Source organism: Henckelia pumila, chromosome 4 (genome assembly GCF_033568475.1).
Source record: "Henckelia pumila isolate YLH828 chromosome 4, ASM3356847v2, whole genome shotgun sequence".
NCBI lineage: Eukaryota > Viridiplantae > Streptophyta > Magnoliopsida > Lamiales > Gesneriaceae > Henckelia > Henckelia pumila.
The window spans coordinates 12,149,702-12,162,725 of record NC_133123.1 but is presented as its reverse complement, the minus strand read 5'-3'; the positions used below and the strand labels follow the sequence as shown (position 1 = coordinate 12,162,725).

At 31.9% G+C, this 13,024-nt stretch overlaps 1 protein-coding gene across 1 annotated transcript; it reads left to right on the top strand.

The window, feature by feature from the left end:
- The first annotated feature begins 6,132 nt into the window (after positions 1-6,132).
- On the top strand, positions 6,133-12,780 carry LOC140863348 (calcium-dependent lipid-binding protein-like). The gene is made up of 11 exons (XM_073266712.1): positions 6,133-6,524; positions 6,881-6,982; positions 7,649-7,699; positions 8,054-8,174; positions 8,660-8,781; positions 8,949-9,047; positions 9,963-10,043; positions 10,122-10,207; positions 10,964-11,189; positions 11,837-12,001; positions 12,144-12,780. The coding sequence occupies exons 1-11, from the start codon at positions 6,420-6,422 to the stop codon at positions 12,495-12,497; spliced, it is 1,512 nt and encodes a 503-aa protein (XP_073122813.1). The 5' UTR covers positions 6,133-6,419; the 3' UTR covers positions 12,498-12,780.
- The last annotated feature ends 244 nt before the right edge of the window (positions 12,781-13,024 follow it).

Sequence of the window (13,024 nt, the reverse complement as noted above, 5' to 3'; positions counted from 1 at the left end):
TAAAAATCGAACTAAAATATTCGAAAAATCAATTTTATTGCACATACAAAATTATGACCAATAAGATAACAAAAGGGAGTAGCTAGGTCCATGTGCAACGGTGATCCATGAGACTAGGGACGGAGCTAGGATTTAAAAGTATCTGGGGTTGGCTTCGTCCCATATTAGGCAAAAATATATGGACGCAAATTCAGTTAAAATCGAACCGGGTTTTCAAAAATCGTATTAAACGATTTTTTTTCCAATAAAACGAATCGATCGAACTTTACTACGAAAATAAAAAAAAAATCAAACAAAAAATACTATTATTTCAACCAGTAACCAAATTAAGTGAACTCTTTTAGAATTTTTTTTAAAAAAAATCAAGTTTTACTTTTAAAATGTAGTTTAAAATTGAATTATATAAGTTTAATTCTTATTTATTAAAAAATATATTTTCAAATCTAGTTCTATTGTCAAAAAAAAAATTATTAGAAAATTTAATAATATTTATATTTATTTATTTTTTATAAATGTTAGGTTTGTTTGATAAACCAAATTATTGTATTAAAATCCAAAACCAAAGCGACCTAACCAATATTTTTAAAATCTAAAACTGAATTAAACTTCTGAATAAACTGAACCAAAAATTTCAAATTAATTCAATTCGGTAAATTATTTCAAAAGAAATCGATATTTTGGGCTCATCCTAGCTAGACTGTAATTGATGATTGCCCACCCAAAAATTTACAAAAAATAGTCATTCTCTAAATCTCATAATTATTCAATTTTTGGTTATTCTAACTAGAAAATAGAAAAACAAGCTCAATAATAATTGCAACGTTAATAATTCTCAAATATTTAAATTTTCAACCAATTGATTGTTTGTCCCAAAATTCGCAACAAAATTTTTTAGGGTAGAAATCCACACTCGAAAATTCCTATATATCATAAGCCAATATTATTACAACTAAATATTCGACATAATTTTAGAGTTGTTGAATTTATCTTAAAATCGCACGATTTCAAAACCTATGATAATAAACCAACCAAAAGATGTAATGAAGTGTTCTATTTTTAATTTTTTTGCATGAAGCAGAATTTTATTTTTTTAAAATTAAAACTAATATATTTTTTTAAATGGGTGGGGGTGGAGCCCACCCTATACCAAGGGTGGCTCCGTCCCTACATGAGACAGATCGATTGGTCCATACCTACAGTAAAAAGTAAATTGACATTATAAAAGTAAAACTTTTCACTCAAATTAGTAAATATTACACAATATATATTTCTTCATAAGCTAACTACAAAAAATGATACTTTTGTGGTAAAAAATAATACTTTGGACATAAAAAATAAATTTTTAATGAGTCGAATACGTTTCACACTCATATCAACATATAGTACACAATATTTTTTTTTATAACATGACTAAAAATATTTTATATTTTGTGGTTGAAAACCTGTCCTTTTTATTTTTGTGAAAACCTATCCTTTTTTAGGAGAATGTCGATTCTACAGAGGGGGTTAATAATACCCCCTATGTGTTTCCTTGGCTATGTCTATGATTGACCAATTTTCATGTGAGGTCTTCAATTTTTATGTGGAGCCCACATGAAAATTGGATGTGAGTTGAGTAGATGCTACCCGAAGGTGATGCGGTGGCTCATAATTGGTCAAAGTGGGCCACACGTGGGACCCACTAATTTTGACCAATCATGAGGTTACACATCACCCGCAGGGTAGTGCCCTGCGGGCGGCATGTACTAAACCTTGAATGTGATCCAATCATGACCAAGAAAACTGCAGAGGGGGTATTAGCAAGTAAGGTTTGTTTCTCTCTCTCTCTTTCTTTTTTATCTTTTCCATCCTTGAGTTTTTTGGAGTGTTAAAGGATGGGTCAGAGATATTTTTACTAAACTTTAGTAAAACGGTCTCATAAGAATTTTTGTGAACTAAAAACTTATATATGCCAACTTACAGTACTATCAATTTTTTTTTTTGAGGTCAACAGTACTATCAATTTTAATTGTACACACATTTCACAAATATTCCTTCAAAGTCTTCCAATATTTCATCTAACTCCCGAAAGCTTAAAAATCCATTTTCATCTACTTGTTAAAGTAATTTAACTAAAATGTTGGAATAAGAGGGATTCCAAGAATGTGTAGATATGAAATTATGAGTTCGTTTGGAATAAGAAGTTTTTGTTGCAAAAAATGATTTTTTAAGTAAAAGTTGTGATAATTTTTTTTTTGGATAAAAAAATAAAAATAACTTTTTAACTTTATTTTTGGTGTTTTTAGGTTTTTATTAATGGAAACACTTGAAAAGTTATAAATTTGGAATTTTTAAAAAACACTTATTTTAGCTTAGTTAAATGTTTTTTAAAGCACTAAAAATCTTTCCAAACACAAATAAAATTATAAAAACACTTTTTTAAAAAAACTTTATCCTCCAAATTTTAATCCAAATTTTTTTAATTTATAAGTTTGAGAAGAGTTTAAAATATTTGATATATACTATTCATATCGACAATGTGTATTTTCTTTTACGGGAGCTCGTAAGTCGTAACTTAAAAGCACCGAAGTTAAGCGTACTTGATTTGAGACAATTATGAGATTGATGATCTCATGAGAAGTTTTCAAGATATAAGCACGAGGAAATGACCTGTGTTTGTACAATCAAGGACCGTCATCAAATCGGTACGTTCGTTTAATTATCTTTGCATAAGAAAACAAGGCATGACCGAGATAACTATCAAATGGAAACTAGTTGTATTATTCTAATTACCTATAATTCTAGCAACTCTTTTCCCCCATATTTGTTATTAATTAATCATTATAGTAATATCATATATTATGTATATATAAAATGAGCATATAATTATATATAACGCATGGTCATGAGCCAATGTTAGAATATGTCCTTCATAAATTATAATATCCGCAACATATCTATTACTATTCTATTATTATTATTATTATTATTATTATTATTATTATTATTATTATTTAATAAAGTAAGAGGGTGGTATAGTAACTACCTTTTGGTATTTTTATGTGAATTTTCAAAAATAATCCTATCAAATAAATAATAAATAAAATATTTAAAAATTTCAATTTATTTTCACACAACTTTCCCCCTATTCAATATTCATACTTCACTTTTGACATATTTTAATTTCAAAATTCAAAAACTAACTCTCACATATATTACATGTTTGAGATTGGTTTCTTATTTTTTTAAAAAAATTAACAATTTTTATCATAATTTATTTTTTAATATGATAATTTGATAAACATACGCATTATATGTGTGTAAGACGCTAGTTGATGACGATGCATGTAATGAAAAGTGGAGTATTTGATTTGATCTTGAAATGAAACGTAGCATCCAATTCTATACTCCTTTTGGAAAGAGAGGGACATAATTTCCCTTCTTAATTCGGTATGTTCGATGCAAGTTTTGTAAGTGGGAACAATGTGTCAAATCTTGAAAGCAAATTAAAAAACTTTTTGGGGAGGTGGAAATAATAATGAACTATGTTAATTTACGGGTAAATTTGTGTTCAGTCCCTGAATCGAAACATAAACATGCTCAGTCCCCTGTCATAAAAAAGTTGTTAAATTTTTTGGGCCCACATATTTTTTCTCGGATGAAAGTCGATACAAAACATTGAAATATAGTACAAATACATGTCATTCGAGCACTAATTGTTCAAGATCGGGTATAAAAAAAAATAAGATTTTGAGTATAAAACCTGAACATTTTTATTAATATGAATTTGCAACATATGCTTGAATACTCAAAATCATAGAAATTCGGTACAAAACATTAAAAATATGGTACGAATTTATGATATTCGACCACTAATTGTTCAAGATCGGGTATAAAAAATTAGATTTTGAGTATAAAACCTGAACATCTTTATTATATGAACTTGCAACATATGTTTGAATACTAAAAAATCATATATTTGTATCAAATCTAACACATTTGGTACTCAAAAATCATATATAAGTACCATATTTTCAATCTTTTGTATCGATTTTCATCCAAATAAGATAAATGTGTCATTAATATCAATATTTTATTAGTATTCAAAGATCATACATTTGTACCGGATCTAACACATTTGATACTCAAATATCATATATTAGTACCGTATTTCTGATATTTTGTAACGATTTTCATCCAAAGAAGACAAATGTGTCATTAATATCAATATTTGTTTACATATTTGAGTACTCAAAAATCATATATTTGTACCAGATTTGAAACAGCTGATACTCAAATATCATGTATTCGTACCATATTTTCAACGTTTTGTACCGAATTTCATCCGAAAAAAAACATGTGGGCCCAGAGAGTTTAAACAATTTTTTTCTGACAGAAGACTGAGCATGTATTTATGTTTGGGTTCAGGGACTGATCATCAAATTACCGTTAACTTATTGAGAACGTAATTAAAATTTATACAATTCTGATACCCTGTATGTGTAGGGCAGTGTTTTAAATGCGGCGTTTAGGCGCTAGGTGGTTATCCACCGACTCGATTTTTAGACAGTTGAAGCTTCTGAGAGTTATTACATTAATTGACCGTCTAGACCGCCTAATAACCCTCAAGTCCACCTAATCACCGCTTAGACACCTTAAATCCTTCCAAGTGACCGCCTAGATTAACATATAATATTTTATATTTTTTATTTTACTTTTTTTAAAAGATTATTTGACATATTTGCCCTCAATTTTTTTTTGGATGAAGACAAGAAATATGTCATGTATTTTGAGTTTGAATTCGATAAAGAGCAATTATTGGAGAAATATTAAGATGAACAAGAATAATTAGATATTTAGACTAAAAAACACCACTTATGTAGGTGAATTCGATAAATAGAAATTATTGAAGAAATATTAAGATGGATCGAACCTGAAATAATTAAATATTTAAGCTAAAAAAAAATTGCCTAAGTGACCGCTTAAGTTTCTAAGCGCTAGACGATGGTTGACCGTCCAGCTACCATTTATAAAACATTGGTGTAGCCGTGTAGGGTATCTTTGGACACCTTCTCGGTGGTGTGTTTTAAAATTATTTTTTTAAAAATAGATATTTGGTCACCGGATTTCTAAAACGCAACACCGGGTTACTGAAGACGCCCAAATATAACCAGCACACCTTCGTGCATGGTATTAATTAAACTTGAAAATTTATATATTTCATGTATATACAAGTCTACATTTTTTATATATGAATGAATTTAATTTGAATAATTACATCATTGTTGGATAGTTATCGAGTGCAACTCTGCCTGTAGAGTGTAGATGATATTTTGATGAAATGGTTGAAGATTTGAAAGAGAATAATGACTAGATTGAAGAATGGATTTGAAATCGAAGAAAAAAAAAACTTGAACAACAAAAGATCATTAATTTCAGTTTTAAGCCAAATAGATAGAATGATAAATACATTGTAGCATGCTCGTTTAAACTTTAAACCGGCACAAATACCATCGGGTATGGTCTTGATCCGGCTACATTGCTTGTTTAAACCGGCCCGGTAAAGCCCAATTCTAAAGGAGCCCAAGAGTGACCCGTTTAATTTAATAAATAATATAATATAATTTGGGTGTCGGCAACGGGACATTTGTCAGTCACATGCTAAATATCCCCTAGGCCCTAACTTACAAACCGATAGAATTGACAAAAAATTTAGAAATATGCAAAGGAAAAAAATAAAAAGAAATTAAATTTTATGCTTTATCATAAATTAATATTATAGATTTCTTATAATTTTTTTGTTTCTAAAATCTTTTAAATCAAATTTCCCATGGAAATTATTTGGTATATAATACGTTGAAAAATAAATATAACAAGAAATAACGGATATATTATTATTATTATTATTATTATTATTATTATTATTATTGTTATTATTATTATTATTATTTACCTAAATAAATAAGTTTTGTTATTAAAAATTTATAAAACCGAGGTACCTTTGTAATTGTAAACCTGTTAACATGGATCATAAAATAGTATATTCTATCACTAATGTTTTTTTAAAAAATTAAATGGACTTTTATGCTATAATAATAAAATAACATTTAAATTTATTGAATTTGAGATAATACAATAATAATATCCCAACTTTGGAGTTTGGACTTTGTTCATTTACAGTTCCACCCAACTCCTCTCTGTTCATTTGACCGTAAATTCGAAACTTGTGGATGAAATATTTAATAATTTGATTGATGTTTTTGATTTTGTTGACGACGCATGAGATTATTCGACAGTTATAGTAATTACATTTCAACTGCGGGGTTTTGTAACGTTCGAGAGTGTGTGTGATATTTCCGTTTCTTTTGTGTTTTTGAGGGGAGTTTAGAAGATTTTAGGGATTGGGTTTTTGGGGAAGAAGAAGTAAACGTGAGAGTTCGATGGGTATAATATCGGGAATGTTTATGGGGATCCTGTCGGGGATCGCGTTGATGGCGGGTTGGCAGTACATGATGCGCTACCGTAGCAACAAGCGTATTGCCAAGGTTCTTTGCATTTTCTTGGTTTAATTTTCTGTTGAAGTGATTTCTTTGTGAAATTTACAGGTTTTTTAGTGTTTAGTGATGATAATTTTATTCATCTATGATCTTTCTGGCATTCTTTTTTTTTTTTTTTTTGTTTCCAAAGTTATGAGTTGAAGATGATTAGTTTGTGATTATTGGGATTTTACTTGTTAATTTGTCATTGTGTGCATTTGTTATAGGCTGTTGTCCATTCCTGTTATTTTCATATTATCTGGTGTGGTGGTGTTTTAGCTTTTGATTGAATGCTGATTGGGTTGACAATTGTTCGACTTATTGTTTTCTCTTTTTTTTTTTTTTTTTTTTTTTTTTGTGGACAGGCAGTTGATATTAAATTGCTTAGCTCACTCGACAGGGATGATCTGAAGAAAATTTGCGGTGACAACTTTCCAGAATGGATATCTTTCCCTGTTTACGAGCAAGTTAGAATCTTTCATTCTTTTTACATATGGGGTCATGAAACATGAAAGTAATGGGTTACAGATCGGCATGGGATGGTGTGAGGCTTTGATGTCTGGAGCATCAGTTAGATTGATAGAACTGGACGTCGGAGAACTTATATAGTGCAACTGCATTGCTAATAAAACATTGAATTCATTTGCTGAAACTAGAAAGAATTGATTTGCTGTGATATGCTGCGCTTTCAAAGTGTGGTGGTGGAGTGTTGATTATTCACCATAGCTCTTTACTATCTACGAATGTCATTTATGCTGTTGAAAAAGTTTATATCATAAGTATTTTTTGGTCATTGAACACATCCGTTATTAAGGAGACATATGATCAATAAATGTATTTGTGCCAAACATGGTTGCTAGTTATGCACTAGATAAATTGGGAGTCTTTTAGAAATGACAATGGGAAATAGGAAATGTTTTGGAAATTAAGGTCACACACTCTTCTATGCTTTCTTTGAGTCATCAACAGCCATAAATATTTGGAGTATGTTTAACATCTAATTTCTGCCTTTCAGTTTTGTAGTATTAGACGCCACTTGATAATTAGTGTACATAAACATGCTACATTTTTTCCATTTTATATGGCCTATGGGGAATCTCTTATATTTTACCTTGCTCTGCTTACTGTGTCAGGTGAAATGGCTGAACAAACAACTGGGCAAACTGTGGCCATTTGTTGCTGATGTAAGCTCTCTCCTTTATCATATAAATTAAGTCTTACTTTTGTGTGAATAATTGCCAATATTAGCTTTCTGATACATTGACGTGCATGCTAACTTTTATTGCATGGTAGAGTTTGTGTTATCTGTTGACTTTTTATAGGACACAGTTGGTTCATTGTCTGCTCCAAATTCGGGCAATTGATGTCATGTATTTATGAGTGCAAATACTACATTTCTTCGAGTTTCATATGAGGAGTTTTTATTATAATGTAGCATTTTCCTTCTCCTTTCTTTGGCACATTAGTTTTGTTTTTTCTCGTGTTAGATCAAATTATGAATTTGCATTACCGATTTGCACGAGTGACTACTTCCTCAGGCCGCAGAAGCTGTTATTAAAGAATCTGTTGAGCCATTGTTGGAACAGTATCGACCAACGGGAATTACTTCTTTGAAATTCAGTAAACTGTCTCTTGGAACTGTGGCTCCAAAAATAGAAGGTAATAACAAGAATATTCTTTAGCCTATGCCCTATGTTGTGCCTATCTCCAATGCTTTAAACCAGATGAATTGTTTCAAGTGTTTTTTGATGATTGTCTTGTATGAAATTTCTGTCCTGCTCGAACCCTTAATGTTAAACATCATGATTCTTTTTAGTTAAATGAATGTTCAATTTTGGCTGCTGAGGTATTCCCTCAGTTTATATTAACATGACAATCATTTATTTTGTGCTGAAGACTCTTCTGAATGGTTTCACAAAGAATCATTTGAAAAGTGCATAGTTCTTAGAGGTTACTCATATAAGTTTCTTTATGAATTGAGATTGTGCATTATGAGTGCATTCTTATTTTGGAGCAGAAAATTAATGTTGGTTTTTTTGGTTATTGAATATTTCAGGGGTTTTCAGTATTTTTGCGTAAGTAATGGGTTTGTCATTGACCTGTGTCTTACTTGTTTTTATTGCGTGATTACATGATTAACGCAGGGATTCGTGTTCAGAGCCTTAAGGAAGGTCAAATCACAATGGATATTGACCTTCGGTGGGGTGGTGATCCAAGCATTATTCTAGCTGTTGAAGCTGCTCTAGTTGCTTCCATTCCCATCCAGGTTGGTGCACAAACTACTCATCCGGCCCAACCATCATTGCTGTTATGAAATGCTGCTTTCCGAATTATTTTTTCTTCTATGACTTGCATTCACTTTTTCCTTGTCATATGCTGTTGTATAGTGATAAAACTTAGTACCTGAAATTTTCTCTTCCGTGTCAATTTCAGCTGAAGGATCTTCAAGTTTTCACCATAGTTCGTGCTATATTCCAACTTGCAGATGAAATTCCTTGCATCTCCGCAGTTGTCGTTGCGCTGCTTGCTGAGGTACGCCATCAGAATACCTATAAATTAATGTACAACTACCTTGATTCAAATAAACTTGAGGTTTTTTAGCACAAGGGTTAGGGTACGAAAAATATTACTAGATGCAAATATATAATGCTTGAGCCAATTTCTTATTGCCGAATCCTCGCATCTTCTGGATGATTCTCCCTTTATCTTATAGACCCTCAAAGTTATGAATGGTTGTATCAAAATATGGTATCTGGAAGGTACACGTATTGCAGATTGAAATATCCAAACCTAGGATTCGCTCCCCACATTTTGGGACCTTGGGTTTGTGTGGAGGAACAGGAATAGGTTGGCTTCTGTAGTGATGGATATTCTATTTGAAAGATTAAAATTTGATGTTCTTCCATTTTTTGAGCCTCTCATACCTGCACTAATTTTTAAATCTCTTCATGTGCCTCTTAGTTTATGGGTCCTCCGTGATTCAGTTTTTCAATGCATCAAAATAAATCACTGAAAATTCAACATGAATAATCAAATACGAGATACAATAGGTCATTTGAGGTGGACTATGTATGCTCTGTTAAGATTATGCTTTCAAGTTTATGATGTAAATGCTTTTGGTTTTGGACTGATTTCTCTTGGACTTTAATTACGTATGGATGAGACGAAAAAAGAAAATGTATTACAGCTTTGACAAGACTTTTTATAGTTGTTTTACGTCTTTTCTAAATTTGACGTGAAATTTTGTTTTTCAAGCATTCGGTGGAGTTAGAGTTGAGTGACTCCTTAATCATTTACTGTGCTTTGCTTTCGTTGTGTGTGTCAGACATTTCTTGGTATCACTGTTCCGAGGGTAGACTTTTGGGCAAAATACTACAGAAAGGTGGTTGGGTAAAATTTTGTGTAATTGAATTAATGTTTTGATTTGTGCTTCTCCATGTTACTCAGCCACCGCCACGGATTGATTACACTTTGAAAGCTATTGGTGGAAGTATAACTGCAATTCCTGGGCTCTCTGATATGATAGATGTAAGCCTGCATATTTTTCTTCAGATGGTATTCTTTTTATTTGGACTGACCAACGATTTCCATGGTTATTTTTGTTAGGATACTGTTAATTCCATCGTAACAGATATGCTGCAGTGGCCTCACAGAATTGTCGTTCCTATTGGTGGCATTCCTGTAGATTTAAGGTTGCTTTCTTTGACCCGTCTCACATGATTCCAACTCAAATTCATCACTTCTATTTTCTCAATCTCATTCTTATGCCCAAATTAAAAAAAAGTTGAATGGAAAGTTGGATGTTTTTATTGTCTGAGCAAAATGCTTGTATCAAATTTTTTATTAAAAAGGAATTAATTCATCTTCAACTCTTAATAGCTAAAATATTTTACATTTTTTTTAACGAAAAGTGTATAATTTTTTGTCAATAACTCTTATAAATTATTTTTGGATGCTTAATTACATTAAAAGTATTTATGGAATTTGTATTTCAGTGGCACGTTAAATATTTTTCGAGAACTGTTGTATCACCATCAGTATCTAAAAGTTAACCAGTAATTGCTTGACGTCTTATTTAATTTTATCCATCATCTTTAGTAGAACAAATTTGATGGATGTTTTCCAGGGAAAAGGTTGAAAAGGTGTGTCTCTCTCTATATATATATATTATGTACATATATACATACGTATATCTTTGTGTGTGGTAAAACTAAAATTAATATCCTTCTCGTGCTTTATTATTTCTTCAAAGACCTCGCTTCATTTAAGTTCACTCCAATTGAGTTGGTAGTCGTTCCTGCCAATGCACACCCAGGCCAACGTATATTACTAAAATCTGAAATGAAGATATCTATCTGCGTTGCATCTTATTTTTGGGAAAAAAATGTTTATTTTTCGGTATTCAATTATATGTTTGGATTGACTAAATCTAAACAATGTCATTCCAGTGAGTTGGAGCTTAAGCCAGTGGGAAAGCTTACTGTAACTGTCGTGAGGGCAAATGAACTGAAAAATATGGAGTTGATTGGAAAATCTGATCCGTACGTAGTCGTGCACATCCGTCCATTGTTTAAAGTCAAAACGAAGGTTGTGGACAACAACCTGAATCCTGTGTGGAATCAGACATTTGAGTTAATCGCAGAAGACAAGGAGACTCAGTCTCTCATTCTTGAGGTTTTTTTTTTTTGTTTCTCTCCAAAATACTTCAATGATGTCTCCCACTTACCTTAAAATGATCGTGCCTCCTCCATCGAGTTGATTATCGTCTGGTTTCTGTTTAGATCATGTTTTTCTTTTCCCTTTTTTTAAAGTACTTGTTAATTTTAATTTTTATGTTTCCCGCTGGTTGTGCTCAGGGAGCTCCTCATGTACTCAAAAAAGAATAATGTTCTACAGTTATATGTGTAGGATTAGTAAGGAAAACTCCTTGGTCTTGTTCAAAGAAAGTTAAATGATAATGAATGATGGATGCAGTGGAACTGATTAGAGTGTCATGTAATCGTTGGTGCTTTCATCCTCATGGCTTTATGTTGCATCAGCAATTCAAATCAATCTGTGTGTCATACATGGATGTGGGACTTTTGTAATGAAATGTGGCATGATCAGATATTGGTGTTATATGAACCACATCTGACAACTTGAACTAGACAGTATTTCATTTATCTACTGTTGCGTATAATTGACAATGCACTCAGAACTAAATGATTTTATGTTATTACAGAATATTCGGTCTGTTTTATATATATATGGAGTATATGGAGTCATCTTTGGACACTCCTCTGTTAAACTATTGTACTTATGGATCCTTATTTCCACAAAAGGTGTTTGATCAAGATATTGGGCAAGACAAGCGGCTGGGTGTTGCCAAGTTACCTCTGCTCGAGCTGGAAGCTGAGACAGCTAAAGAAATGGAATTGAGGTTACTACCCGCACTCGATATGCTTAAAATTAAAGACAAGAAGGACAGAGGAACCATTACAGTTCAGGTACGCAGCTTATGATTAGGATTTCAATCTCCGTTCACCATGAAAAGTTGGAAATTGCCTAGATTATGTTATAATTCTTAGCAGTGTGGAGTTGTAGCATTTTGTTATCCATGTTCTTAGTGAGCTTTGACTGATTATTCAGGTGTTATATCATGAATTTAACAAGGAAGAGCAGTTGGCTGCCCTTGAAGAAGAGAAGAGGATCTTAGAAGAAAGAAAGAAACTTAAAGAAGCTGGAGTAATCGGGAGCACCATGGATGCCCTCGATGGTGCTGCCTCAATAGTCGGTTCTGGTGTCGGTTTAGTGGGAACTGGTTTAGGTGCTGGTGTGGGCATCGTAGGGAGTGGCTTTGGAGCTGTTGGCAGCGGTCTGAGTAAAGCTGGAAAGTTCATGGGCAGGACACTTACAGGGCATTCTGGTGGTGCATCTAGGAGGAGTGGATCATCCACACCCGTGAACTCTGTCCAAGAAAATGGCGGCGCTAAGCCTCTGTAAACTCGACCATCTTCTGTGAATTAAGGTTTTTTATATTTATTTGTGGAATCAGTGTGTGTGATTAGGTGCCCTTCCATCTGTTTCGCCATCTCTGGTATAAAAATTTCACGATCCTTCAGTGTTATTATAGATGCATCTGCATTGTGAAAACTTGGGTGAAATTGTGTGGTGTTGTTTGTTAAATCATATGGCATTGTAAAGGTTCATCAAATGGTTCAACTTTGATGAGTTCTTGATACTTCCAATATATAATACACGCATGCTTGGTGCAAATTTTCTACCATATTTCATTTATTTTAACCTTTTCTGACCAATTCGTAGGAGTTCATTTTTTTTAAGTTCATTTTTTTTATACATATAAAAACAAGAATAAAACATGCCATTTTGATTTATATAAATGATGGAATATGTTTGACTTATGAGAACTAAGGTTCCGTTTGGACATATACTTTAAAAACGTTTTTATAAAAGTGTTTTTCAAAAAGTTTTTATAAAATATTTTAAAAGTTGTTTTAAACATAAATTTG

Excerpts from the sequence above, each read along its gene's own strand:
- LOC140863348 (XM_073266712.1), top strand. The coding sequence starts at position 6,420 with ATGGGTATAATATCGGGAATGTTTATGGGGATCCTGTCGGGGATCGCG. Across the intron at positions 6,983-7,648 it reads CTTTCCCTGTTTACGAGCAA|GTGAAATGGCTGAACAAACA; the intron begins GTTAGAATCTTT and ends TTACTGTGTCAG. Across the intron at positions 12,002-12,143 it reads GAGGAACCATTACAGTTCAG|GTGTTATATCATGAATTTAA; the intron begins GTACGCAGCTTA and ends CTGATTATTCAG.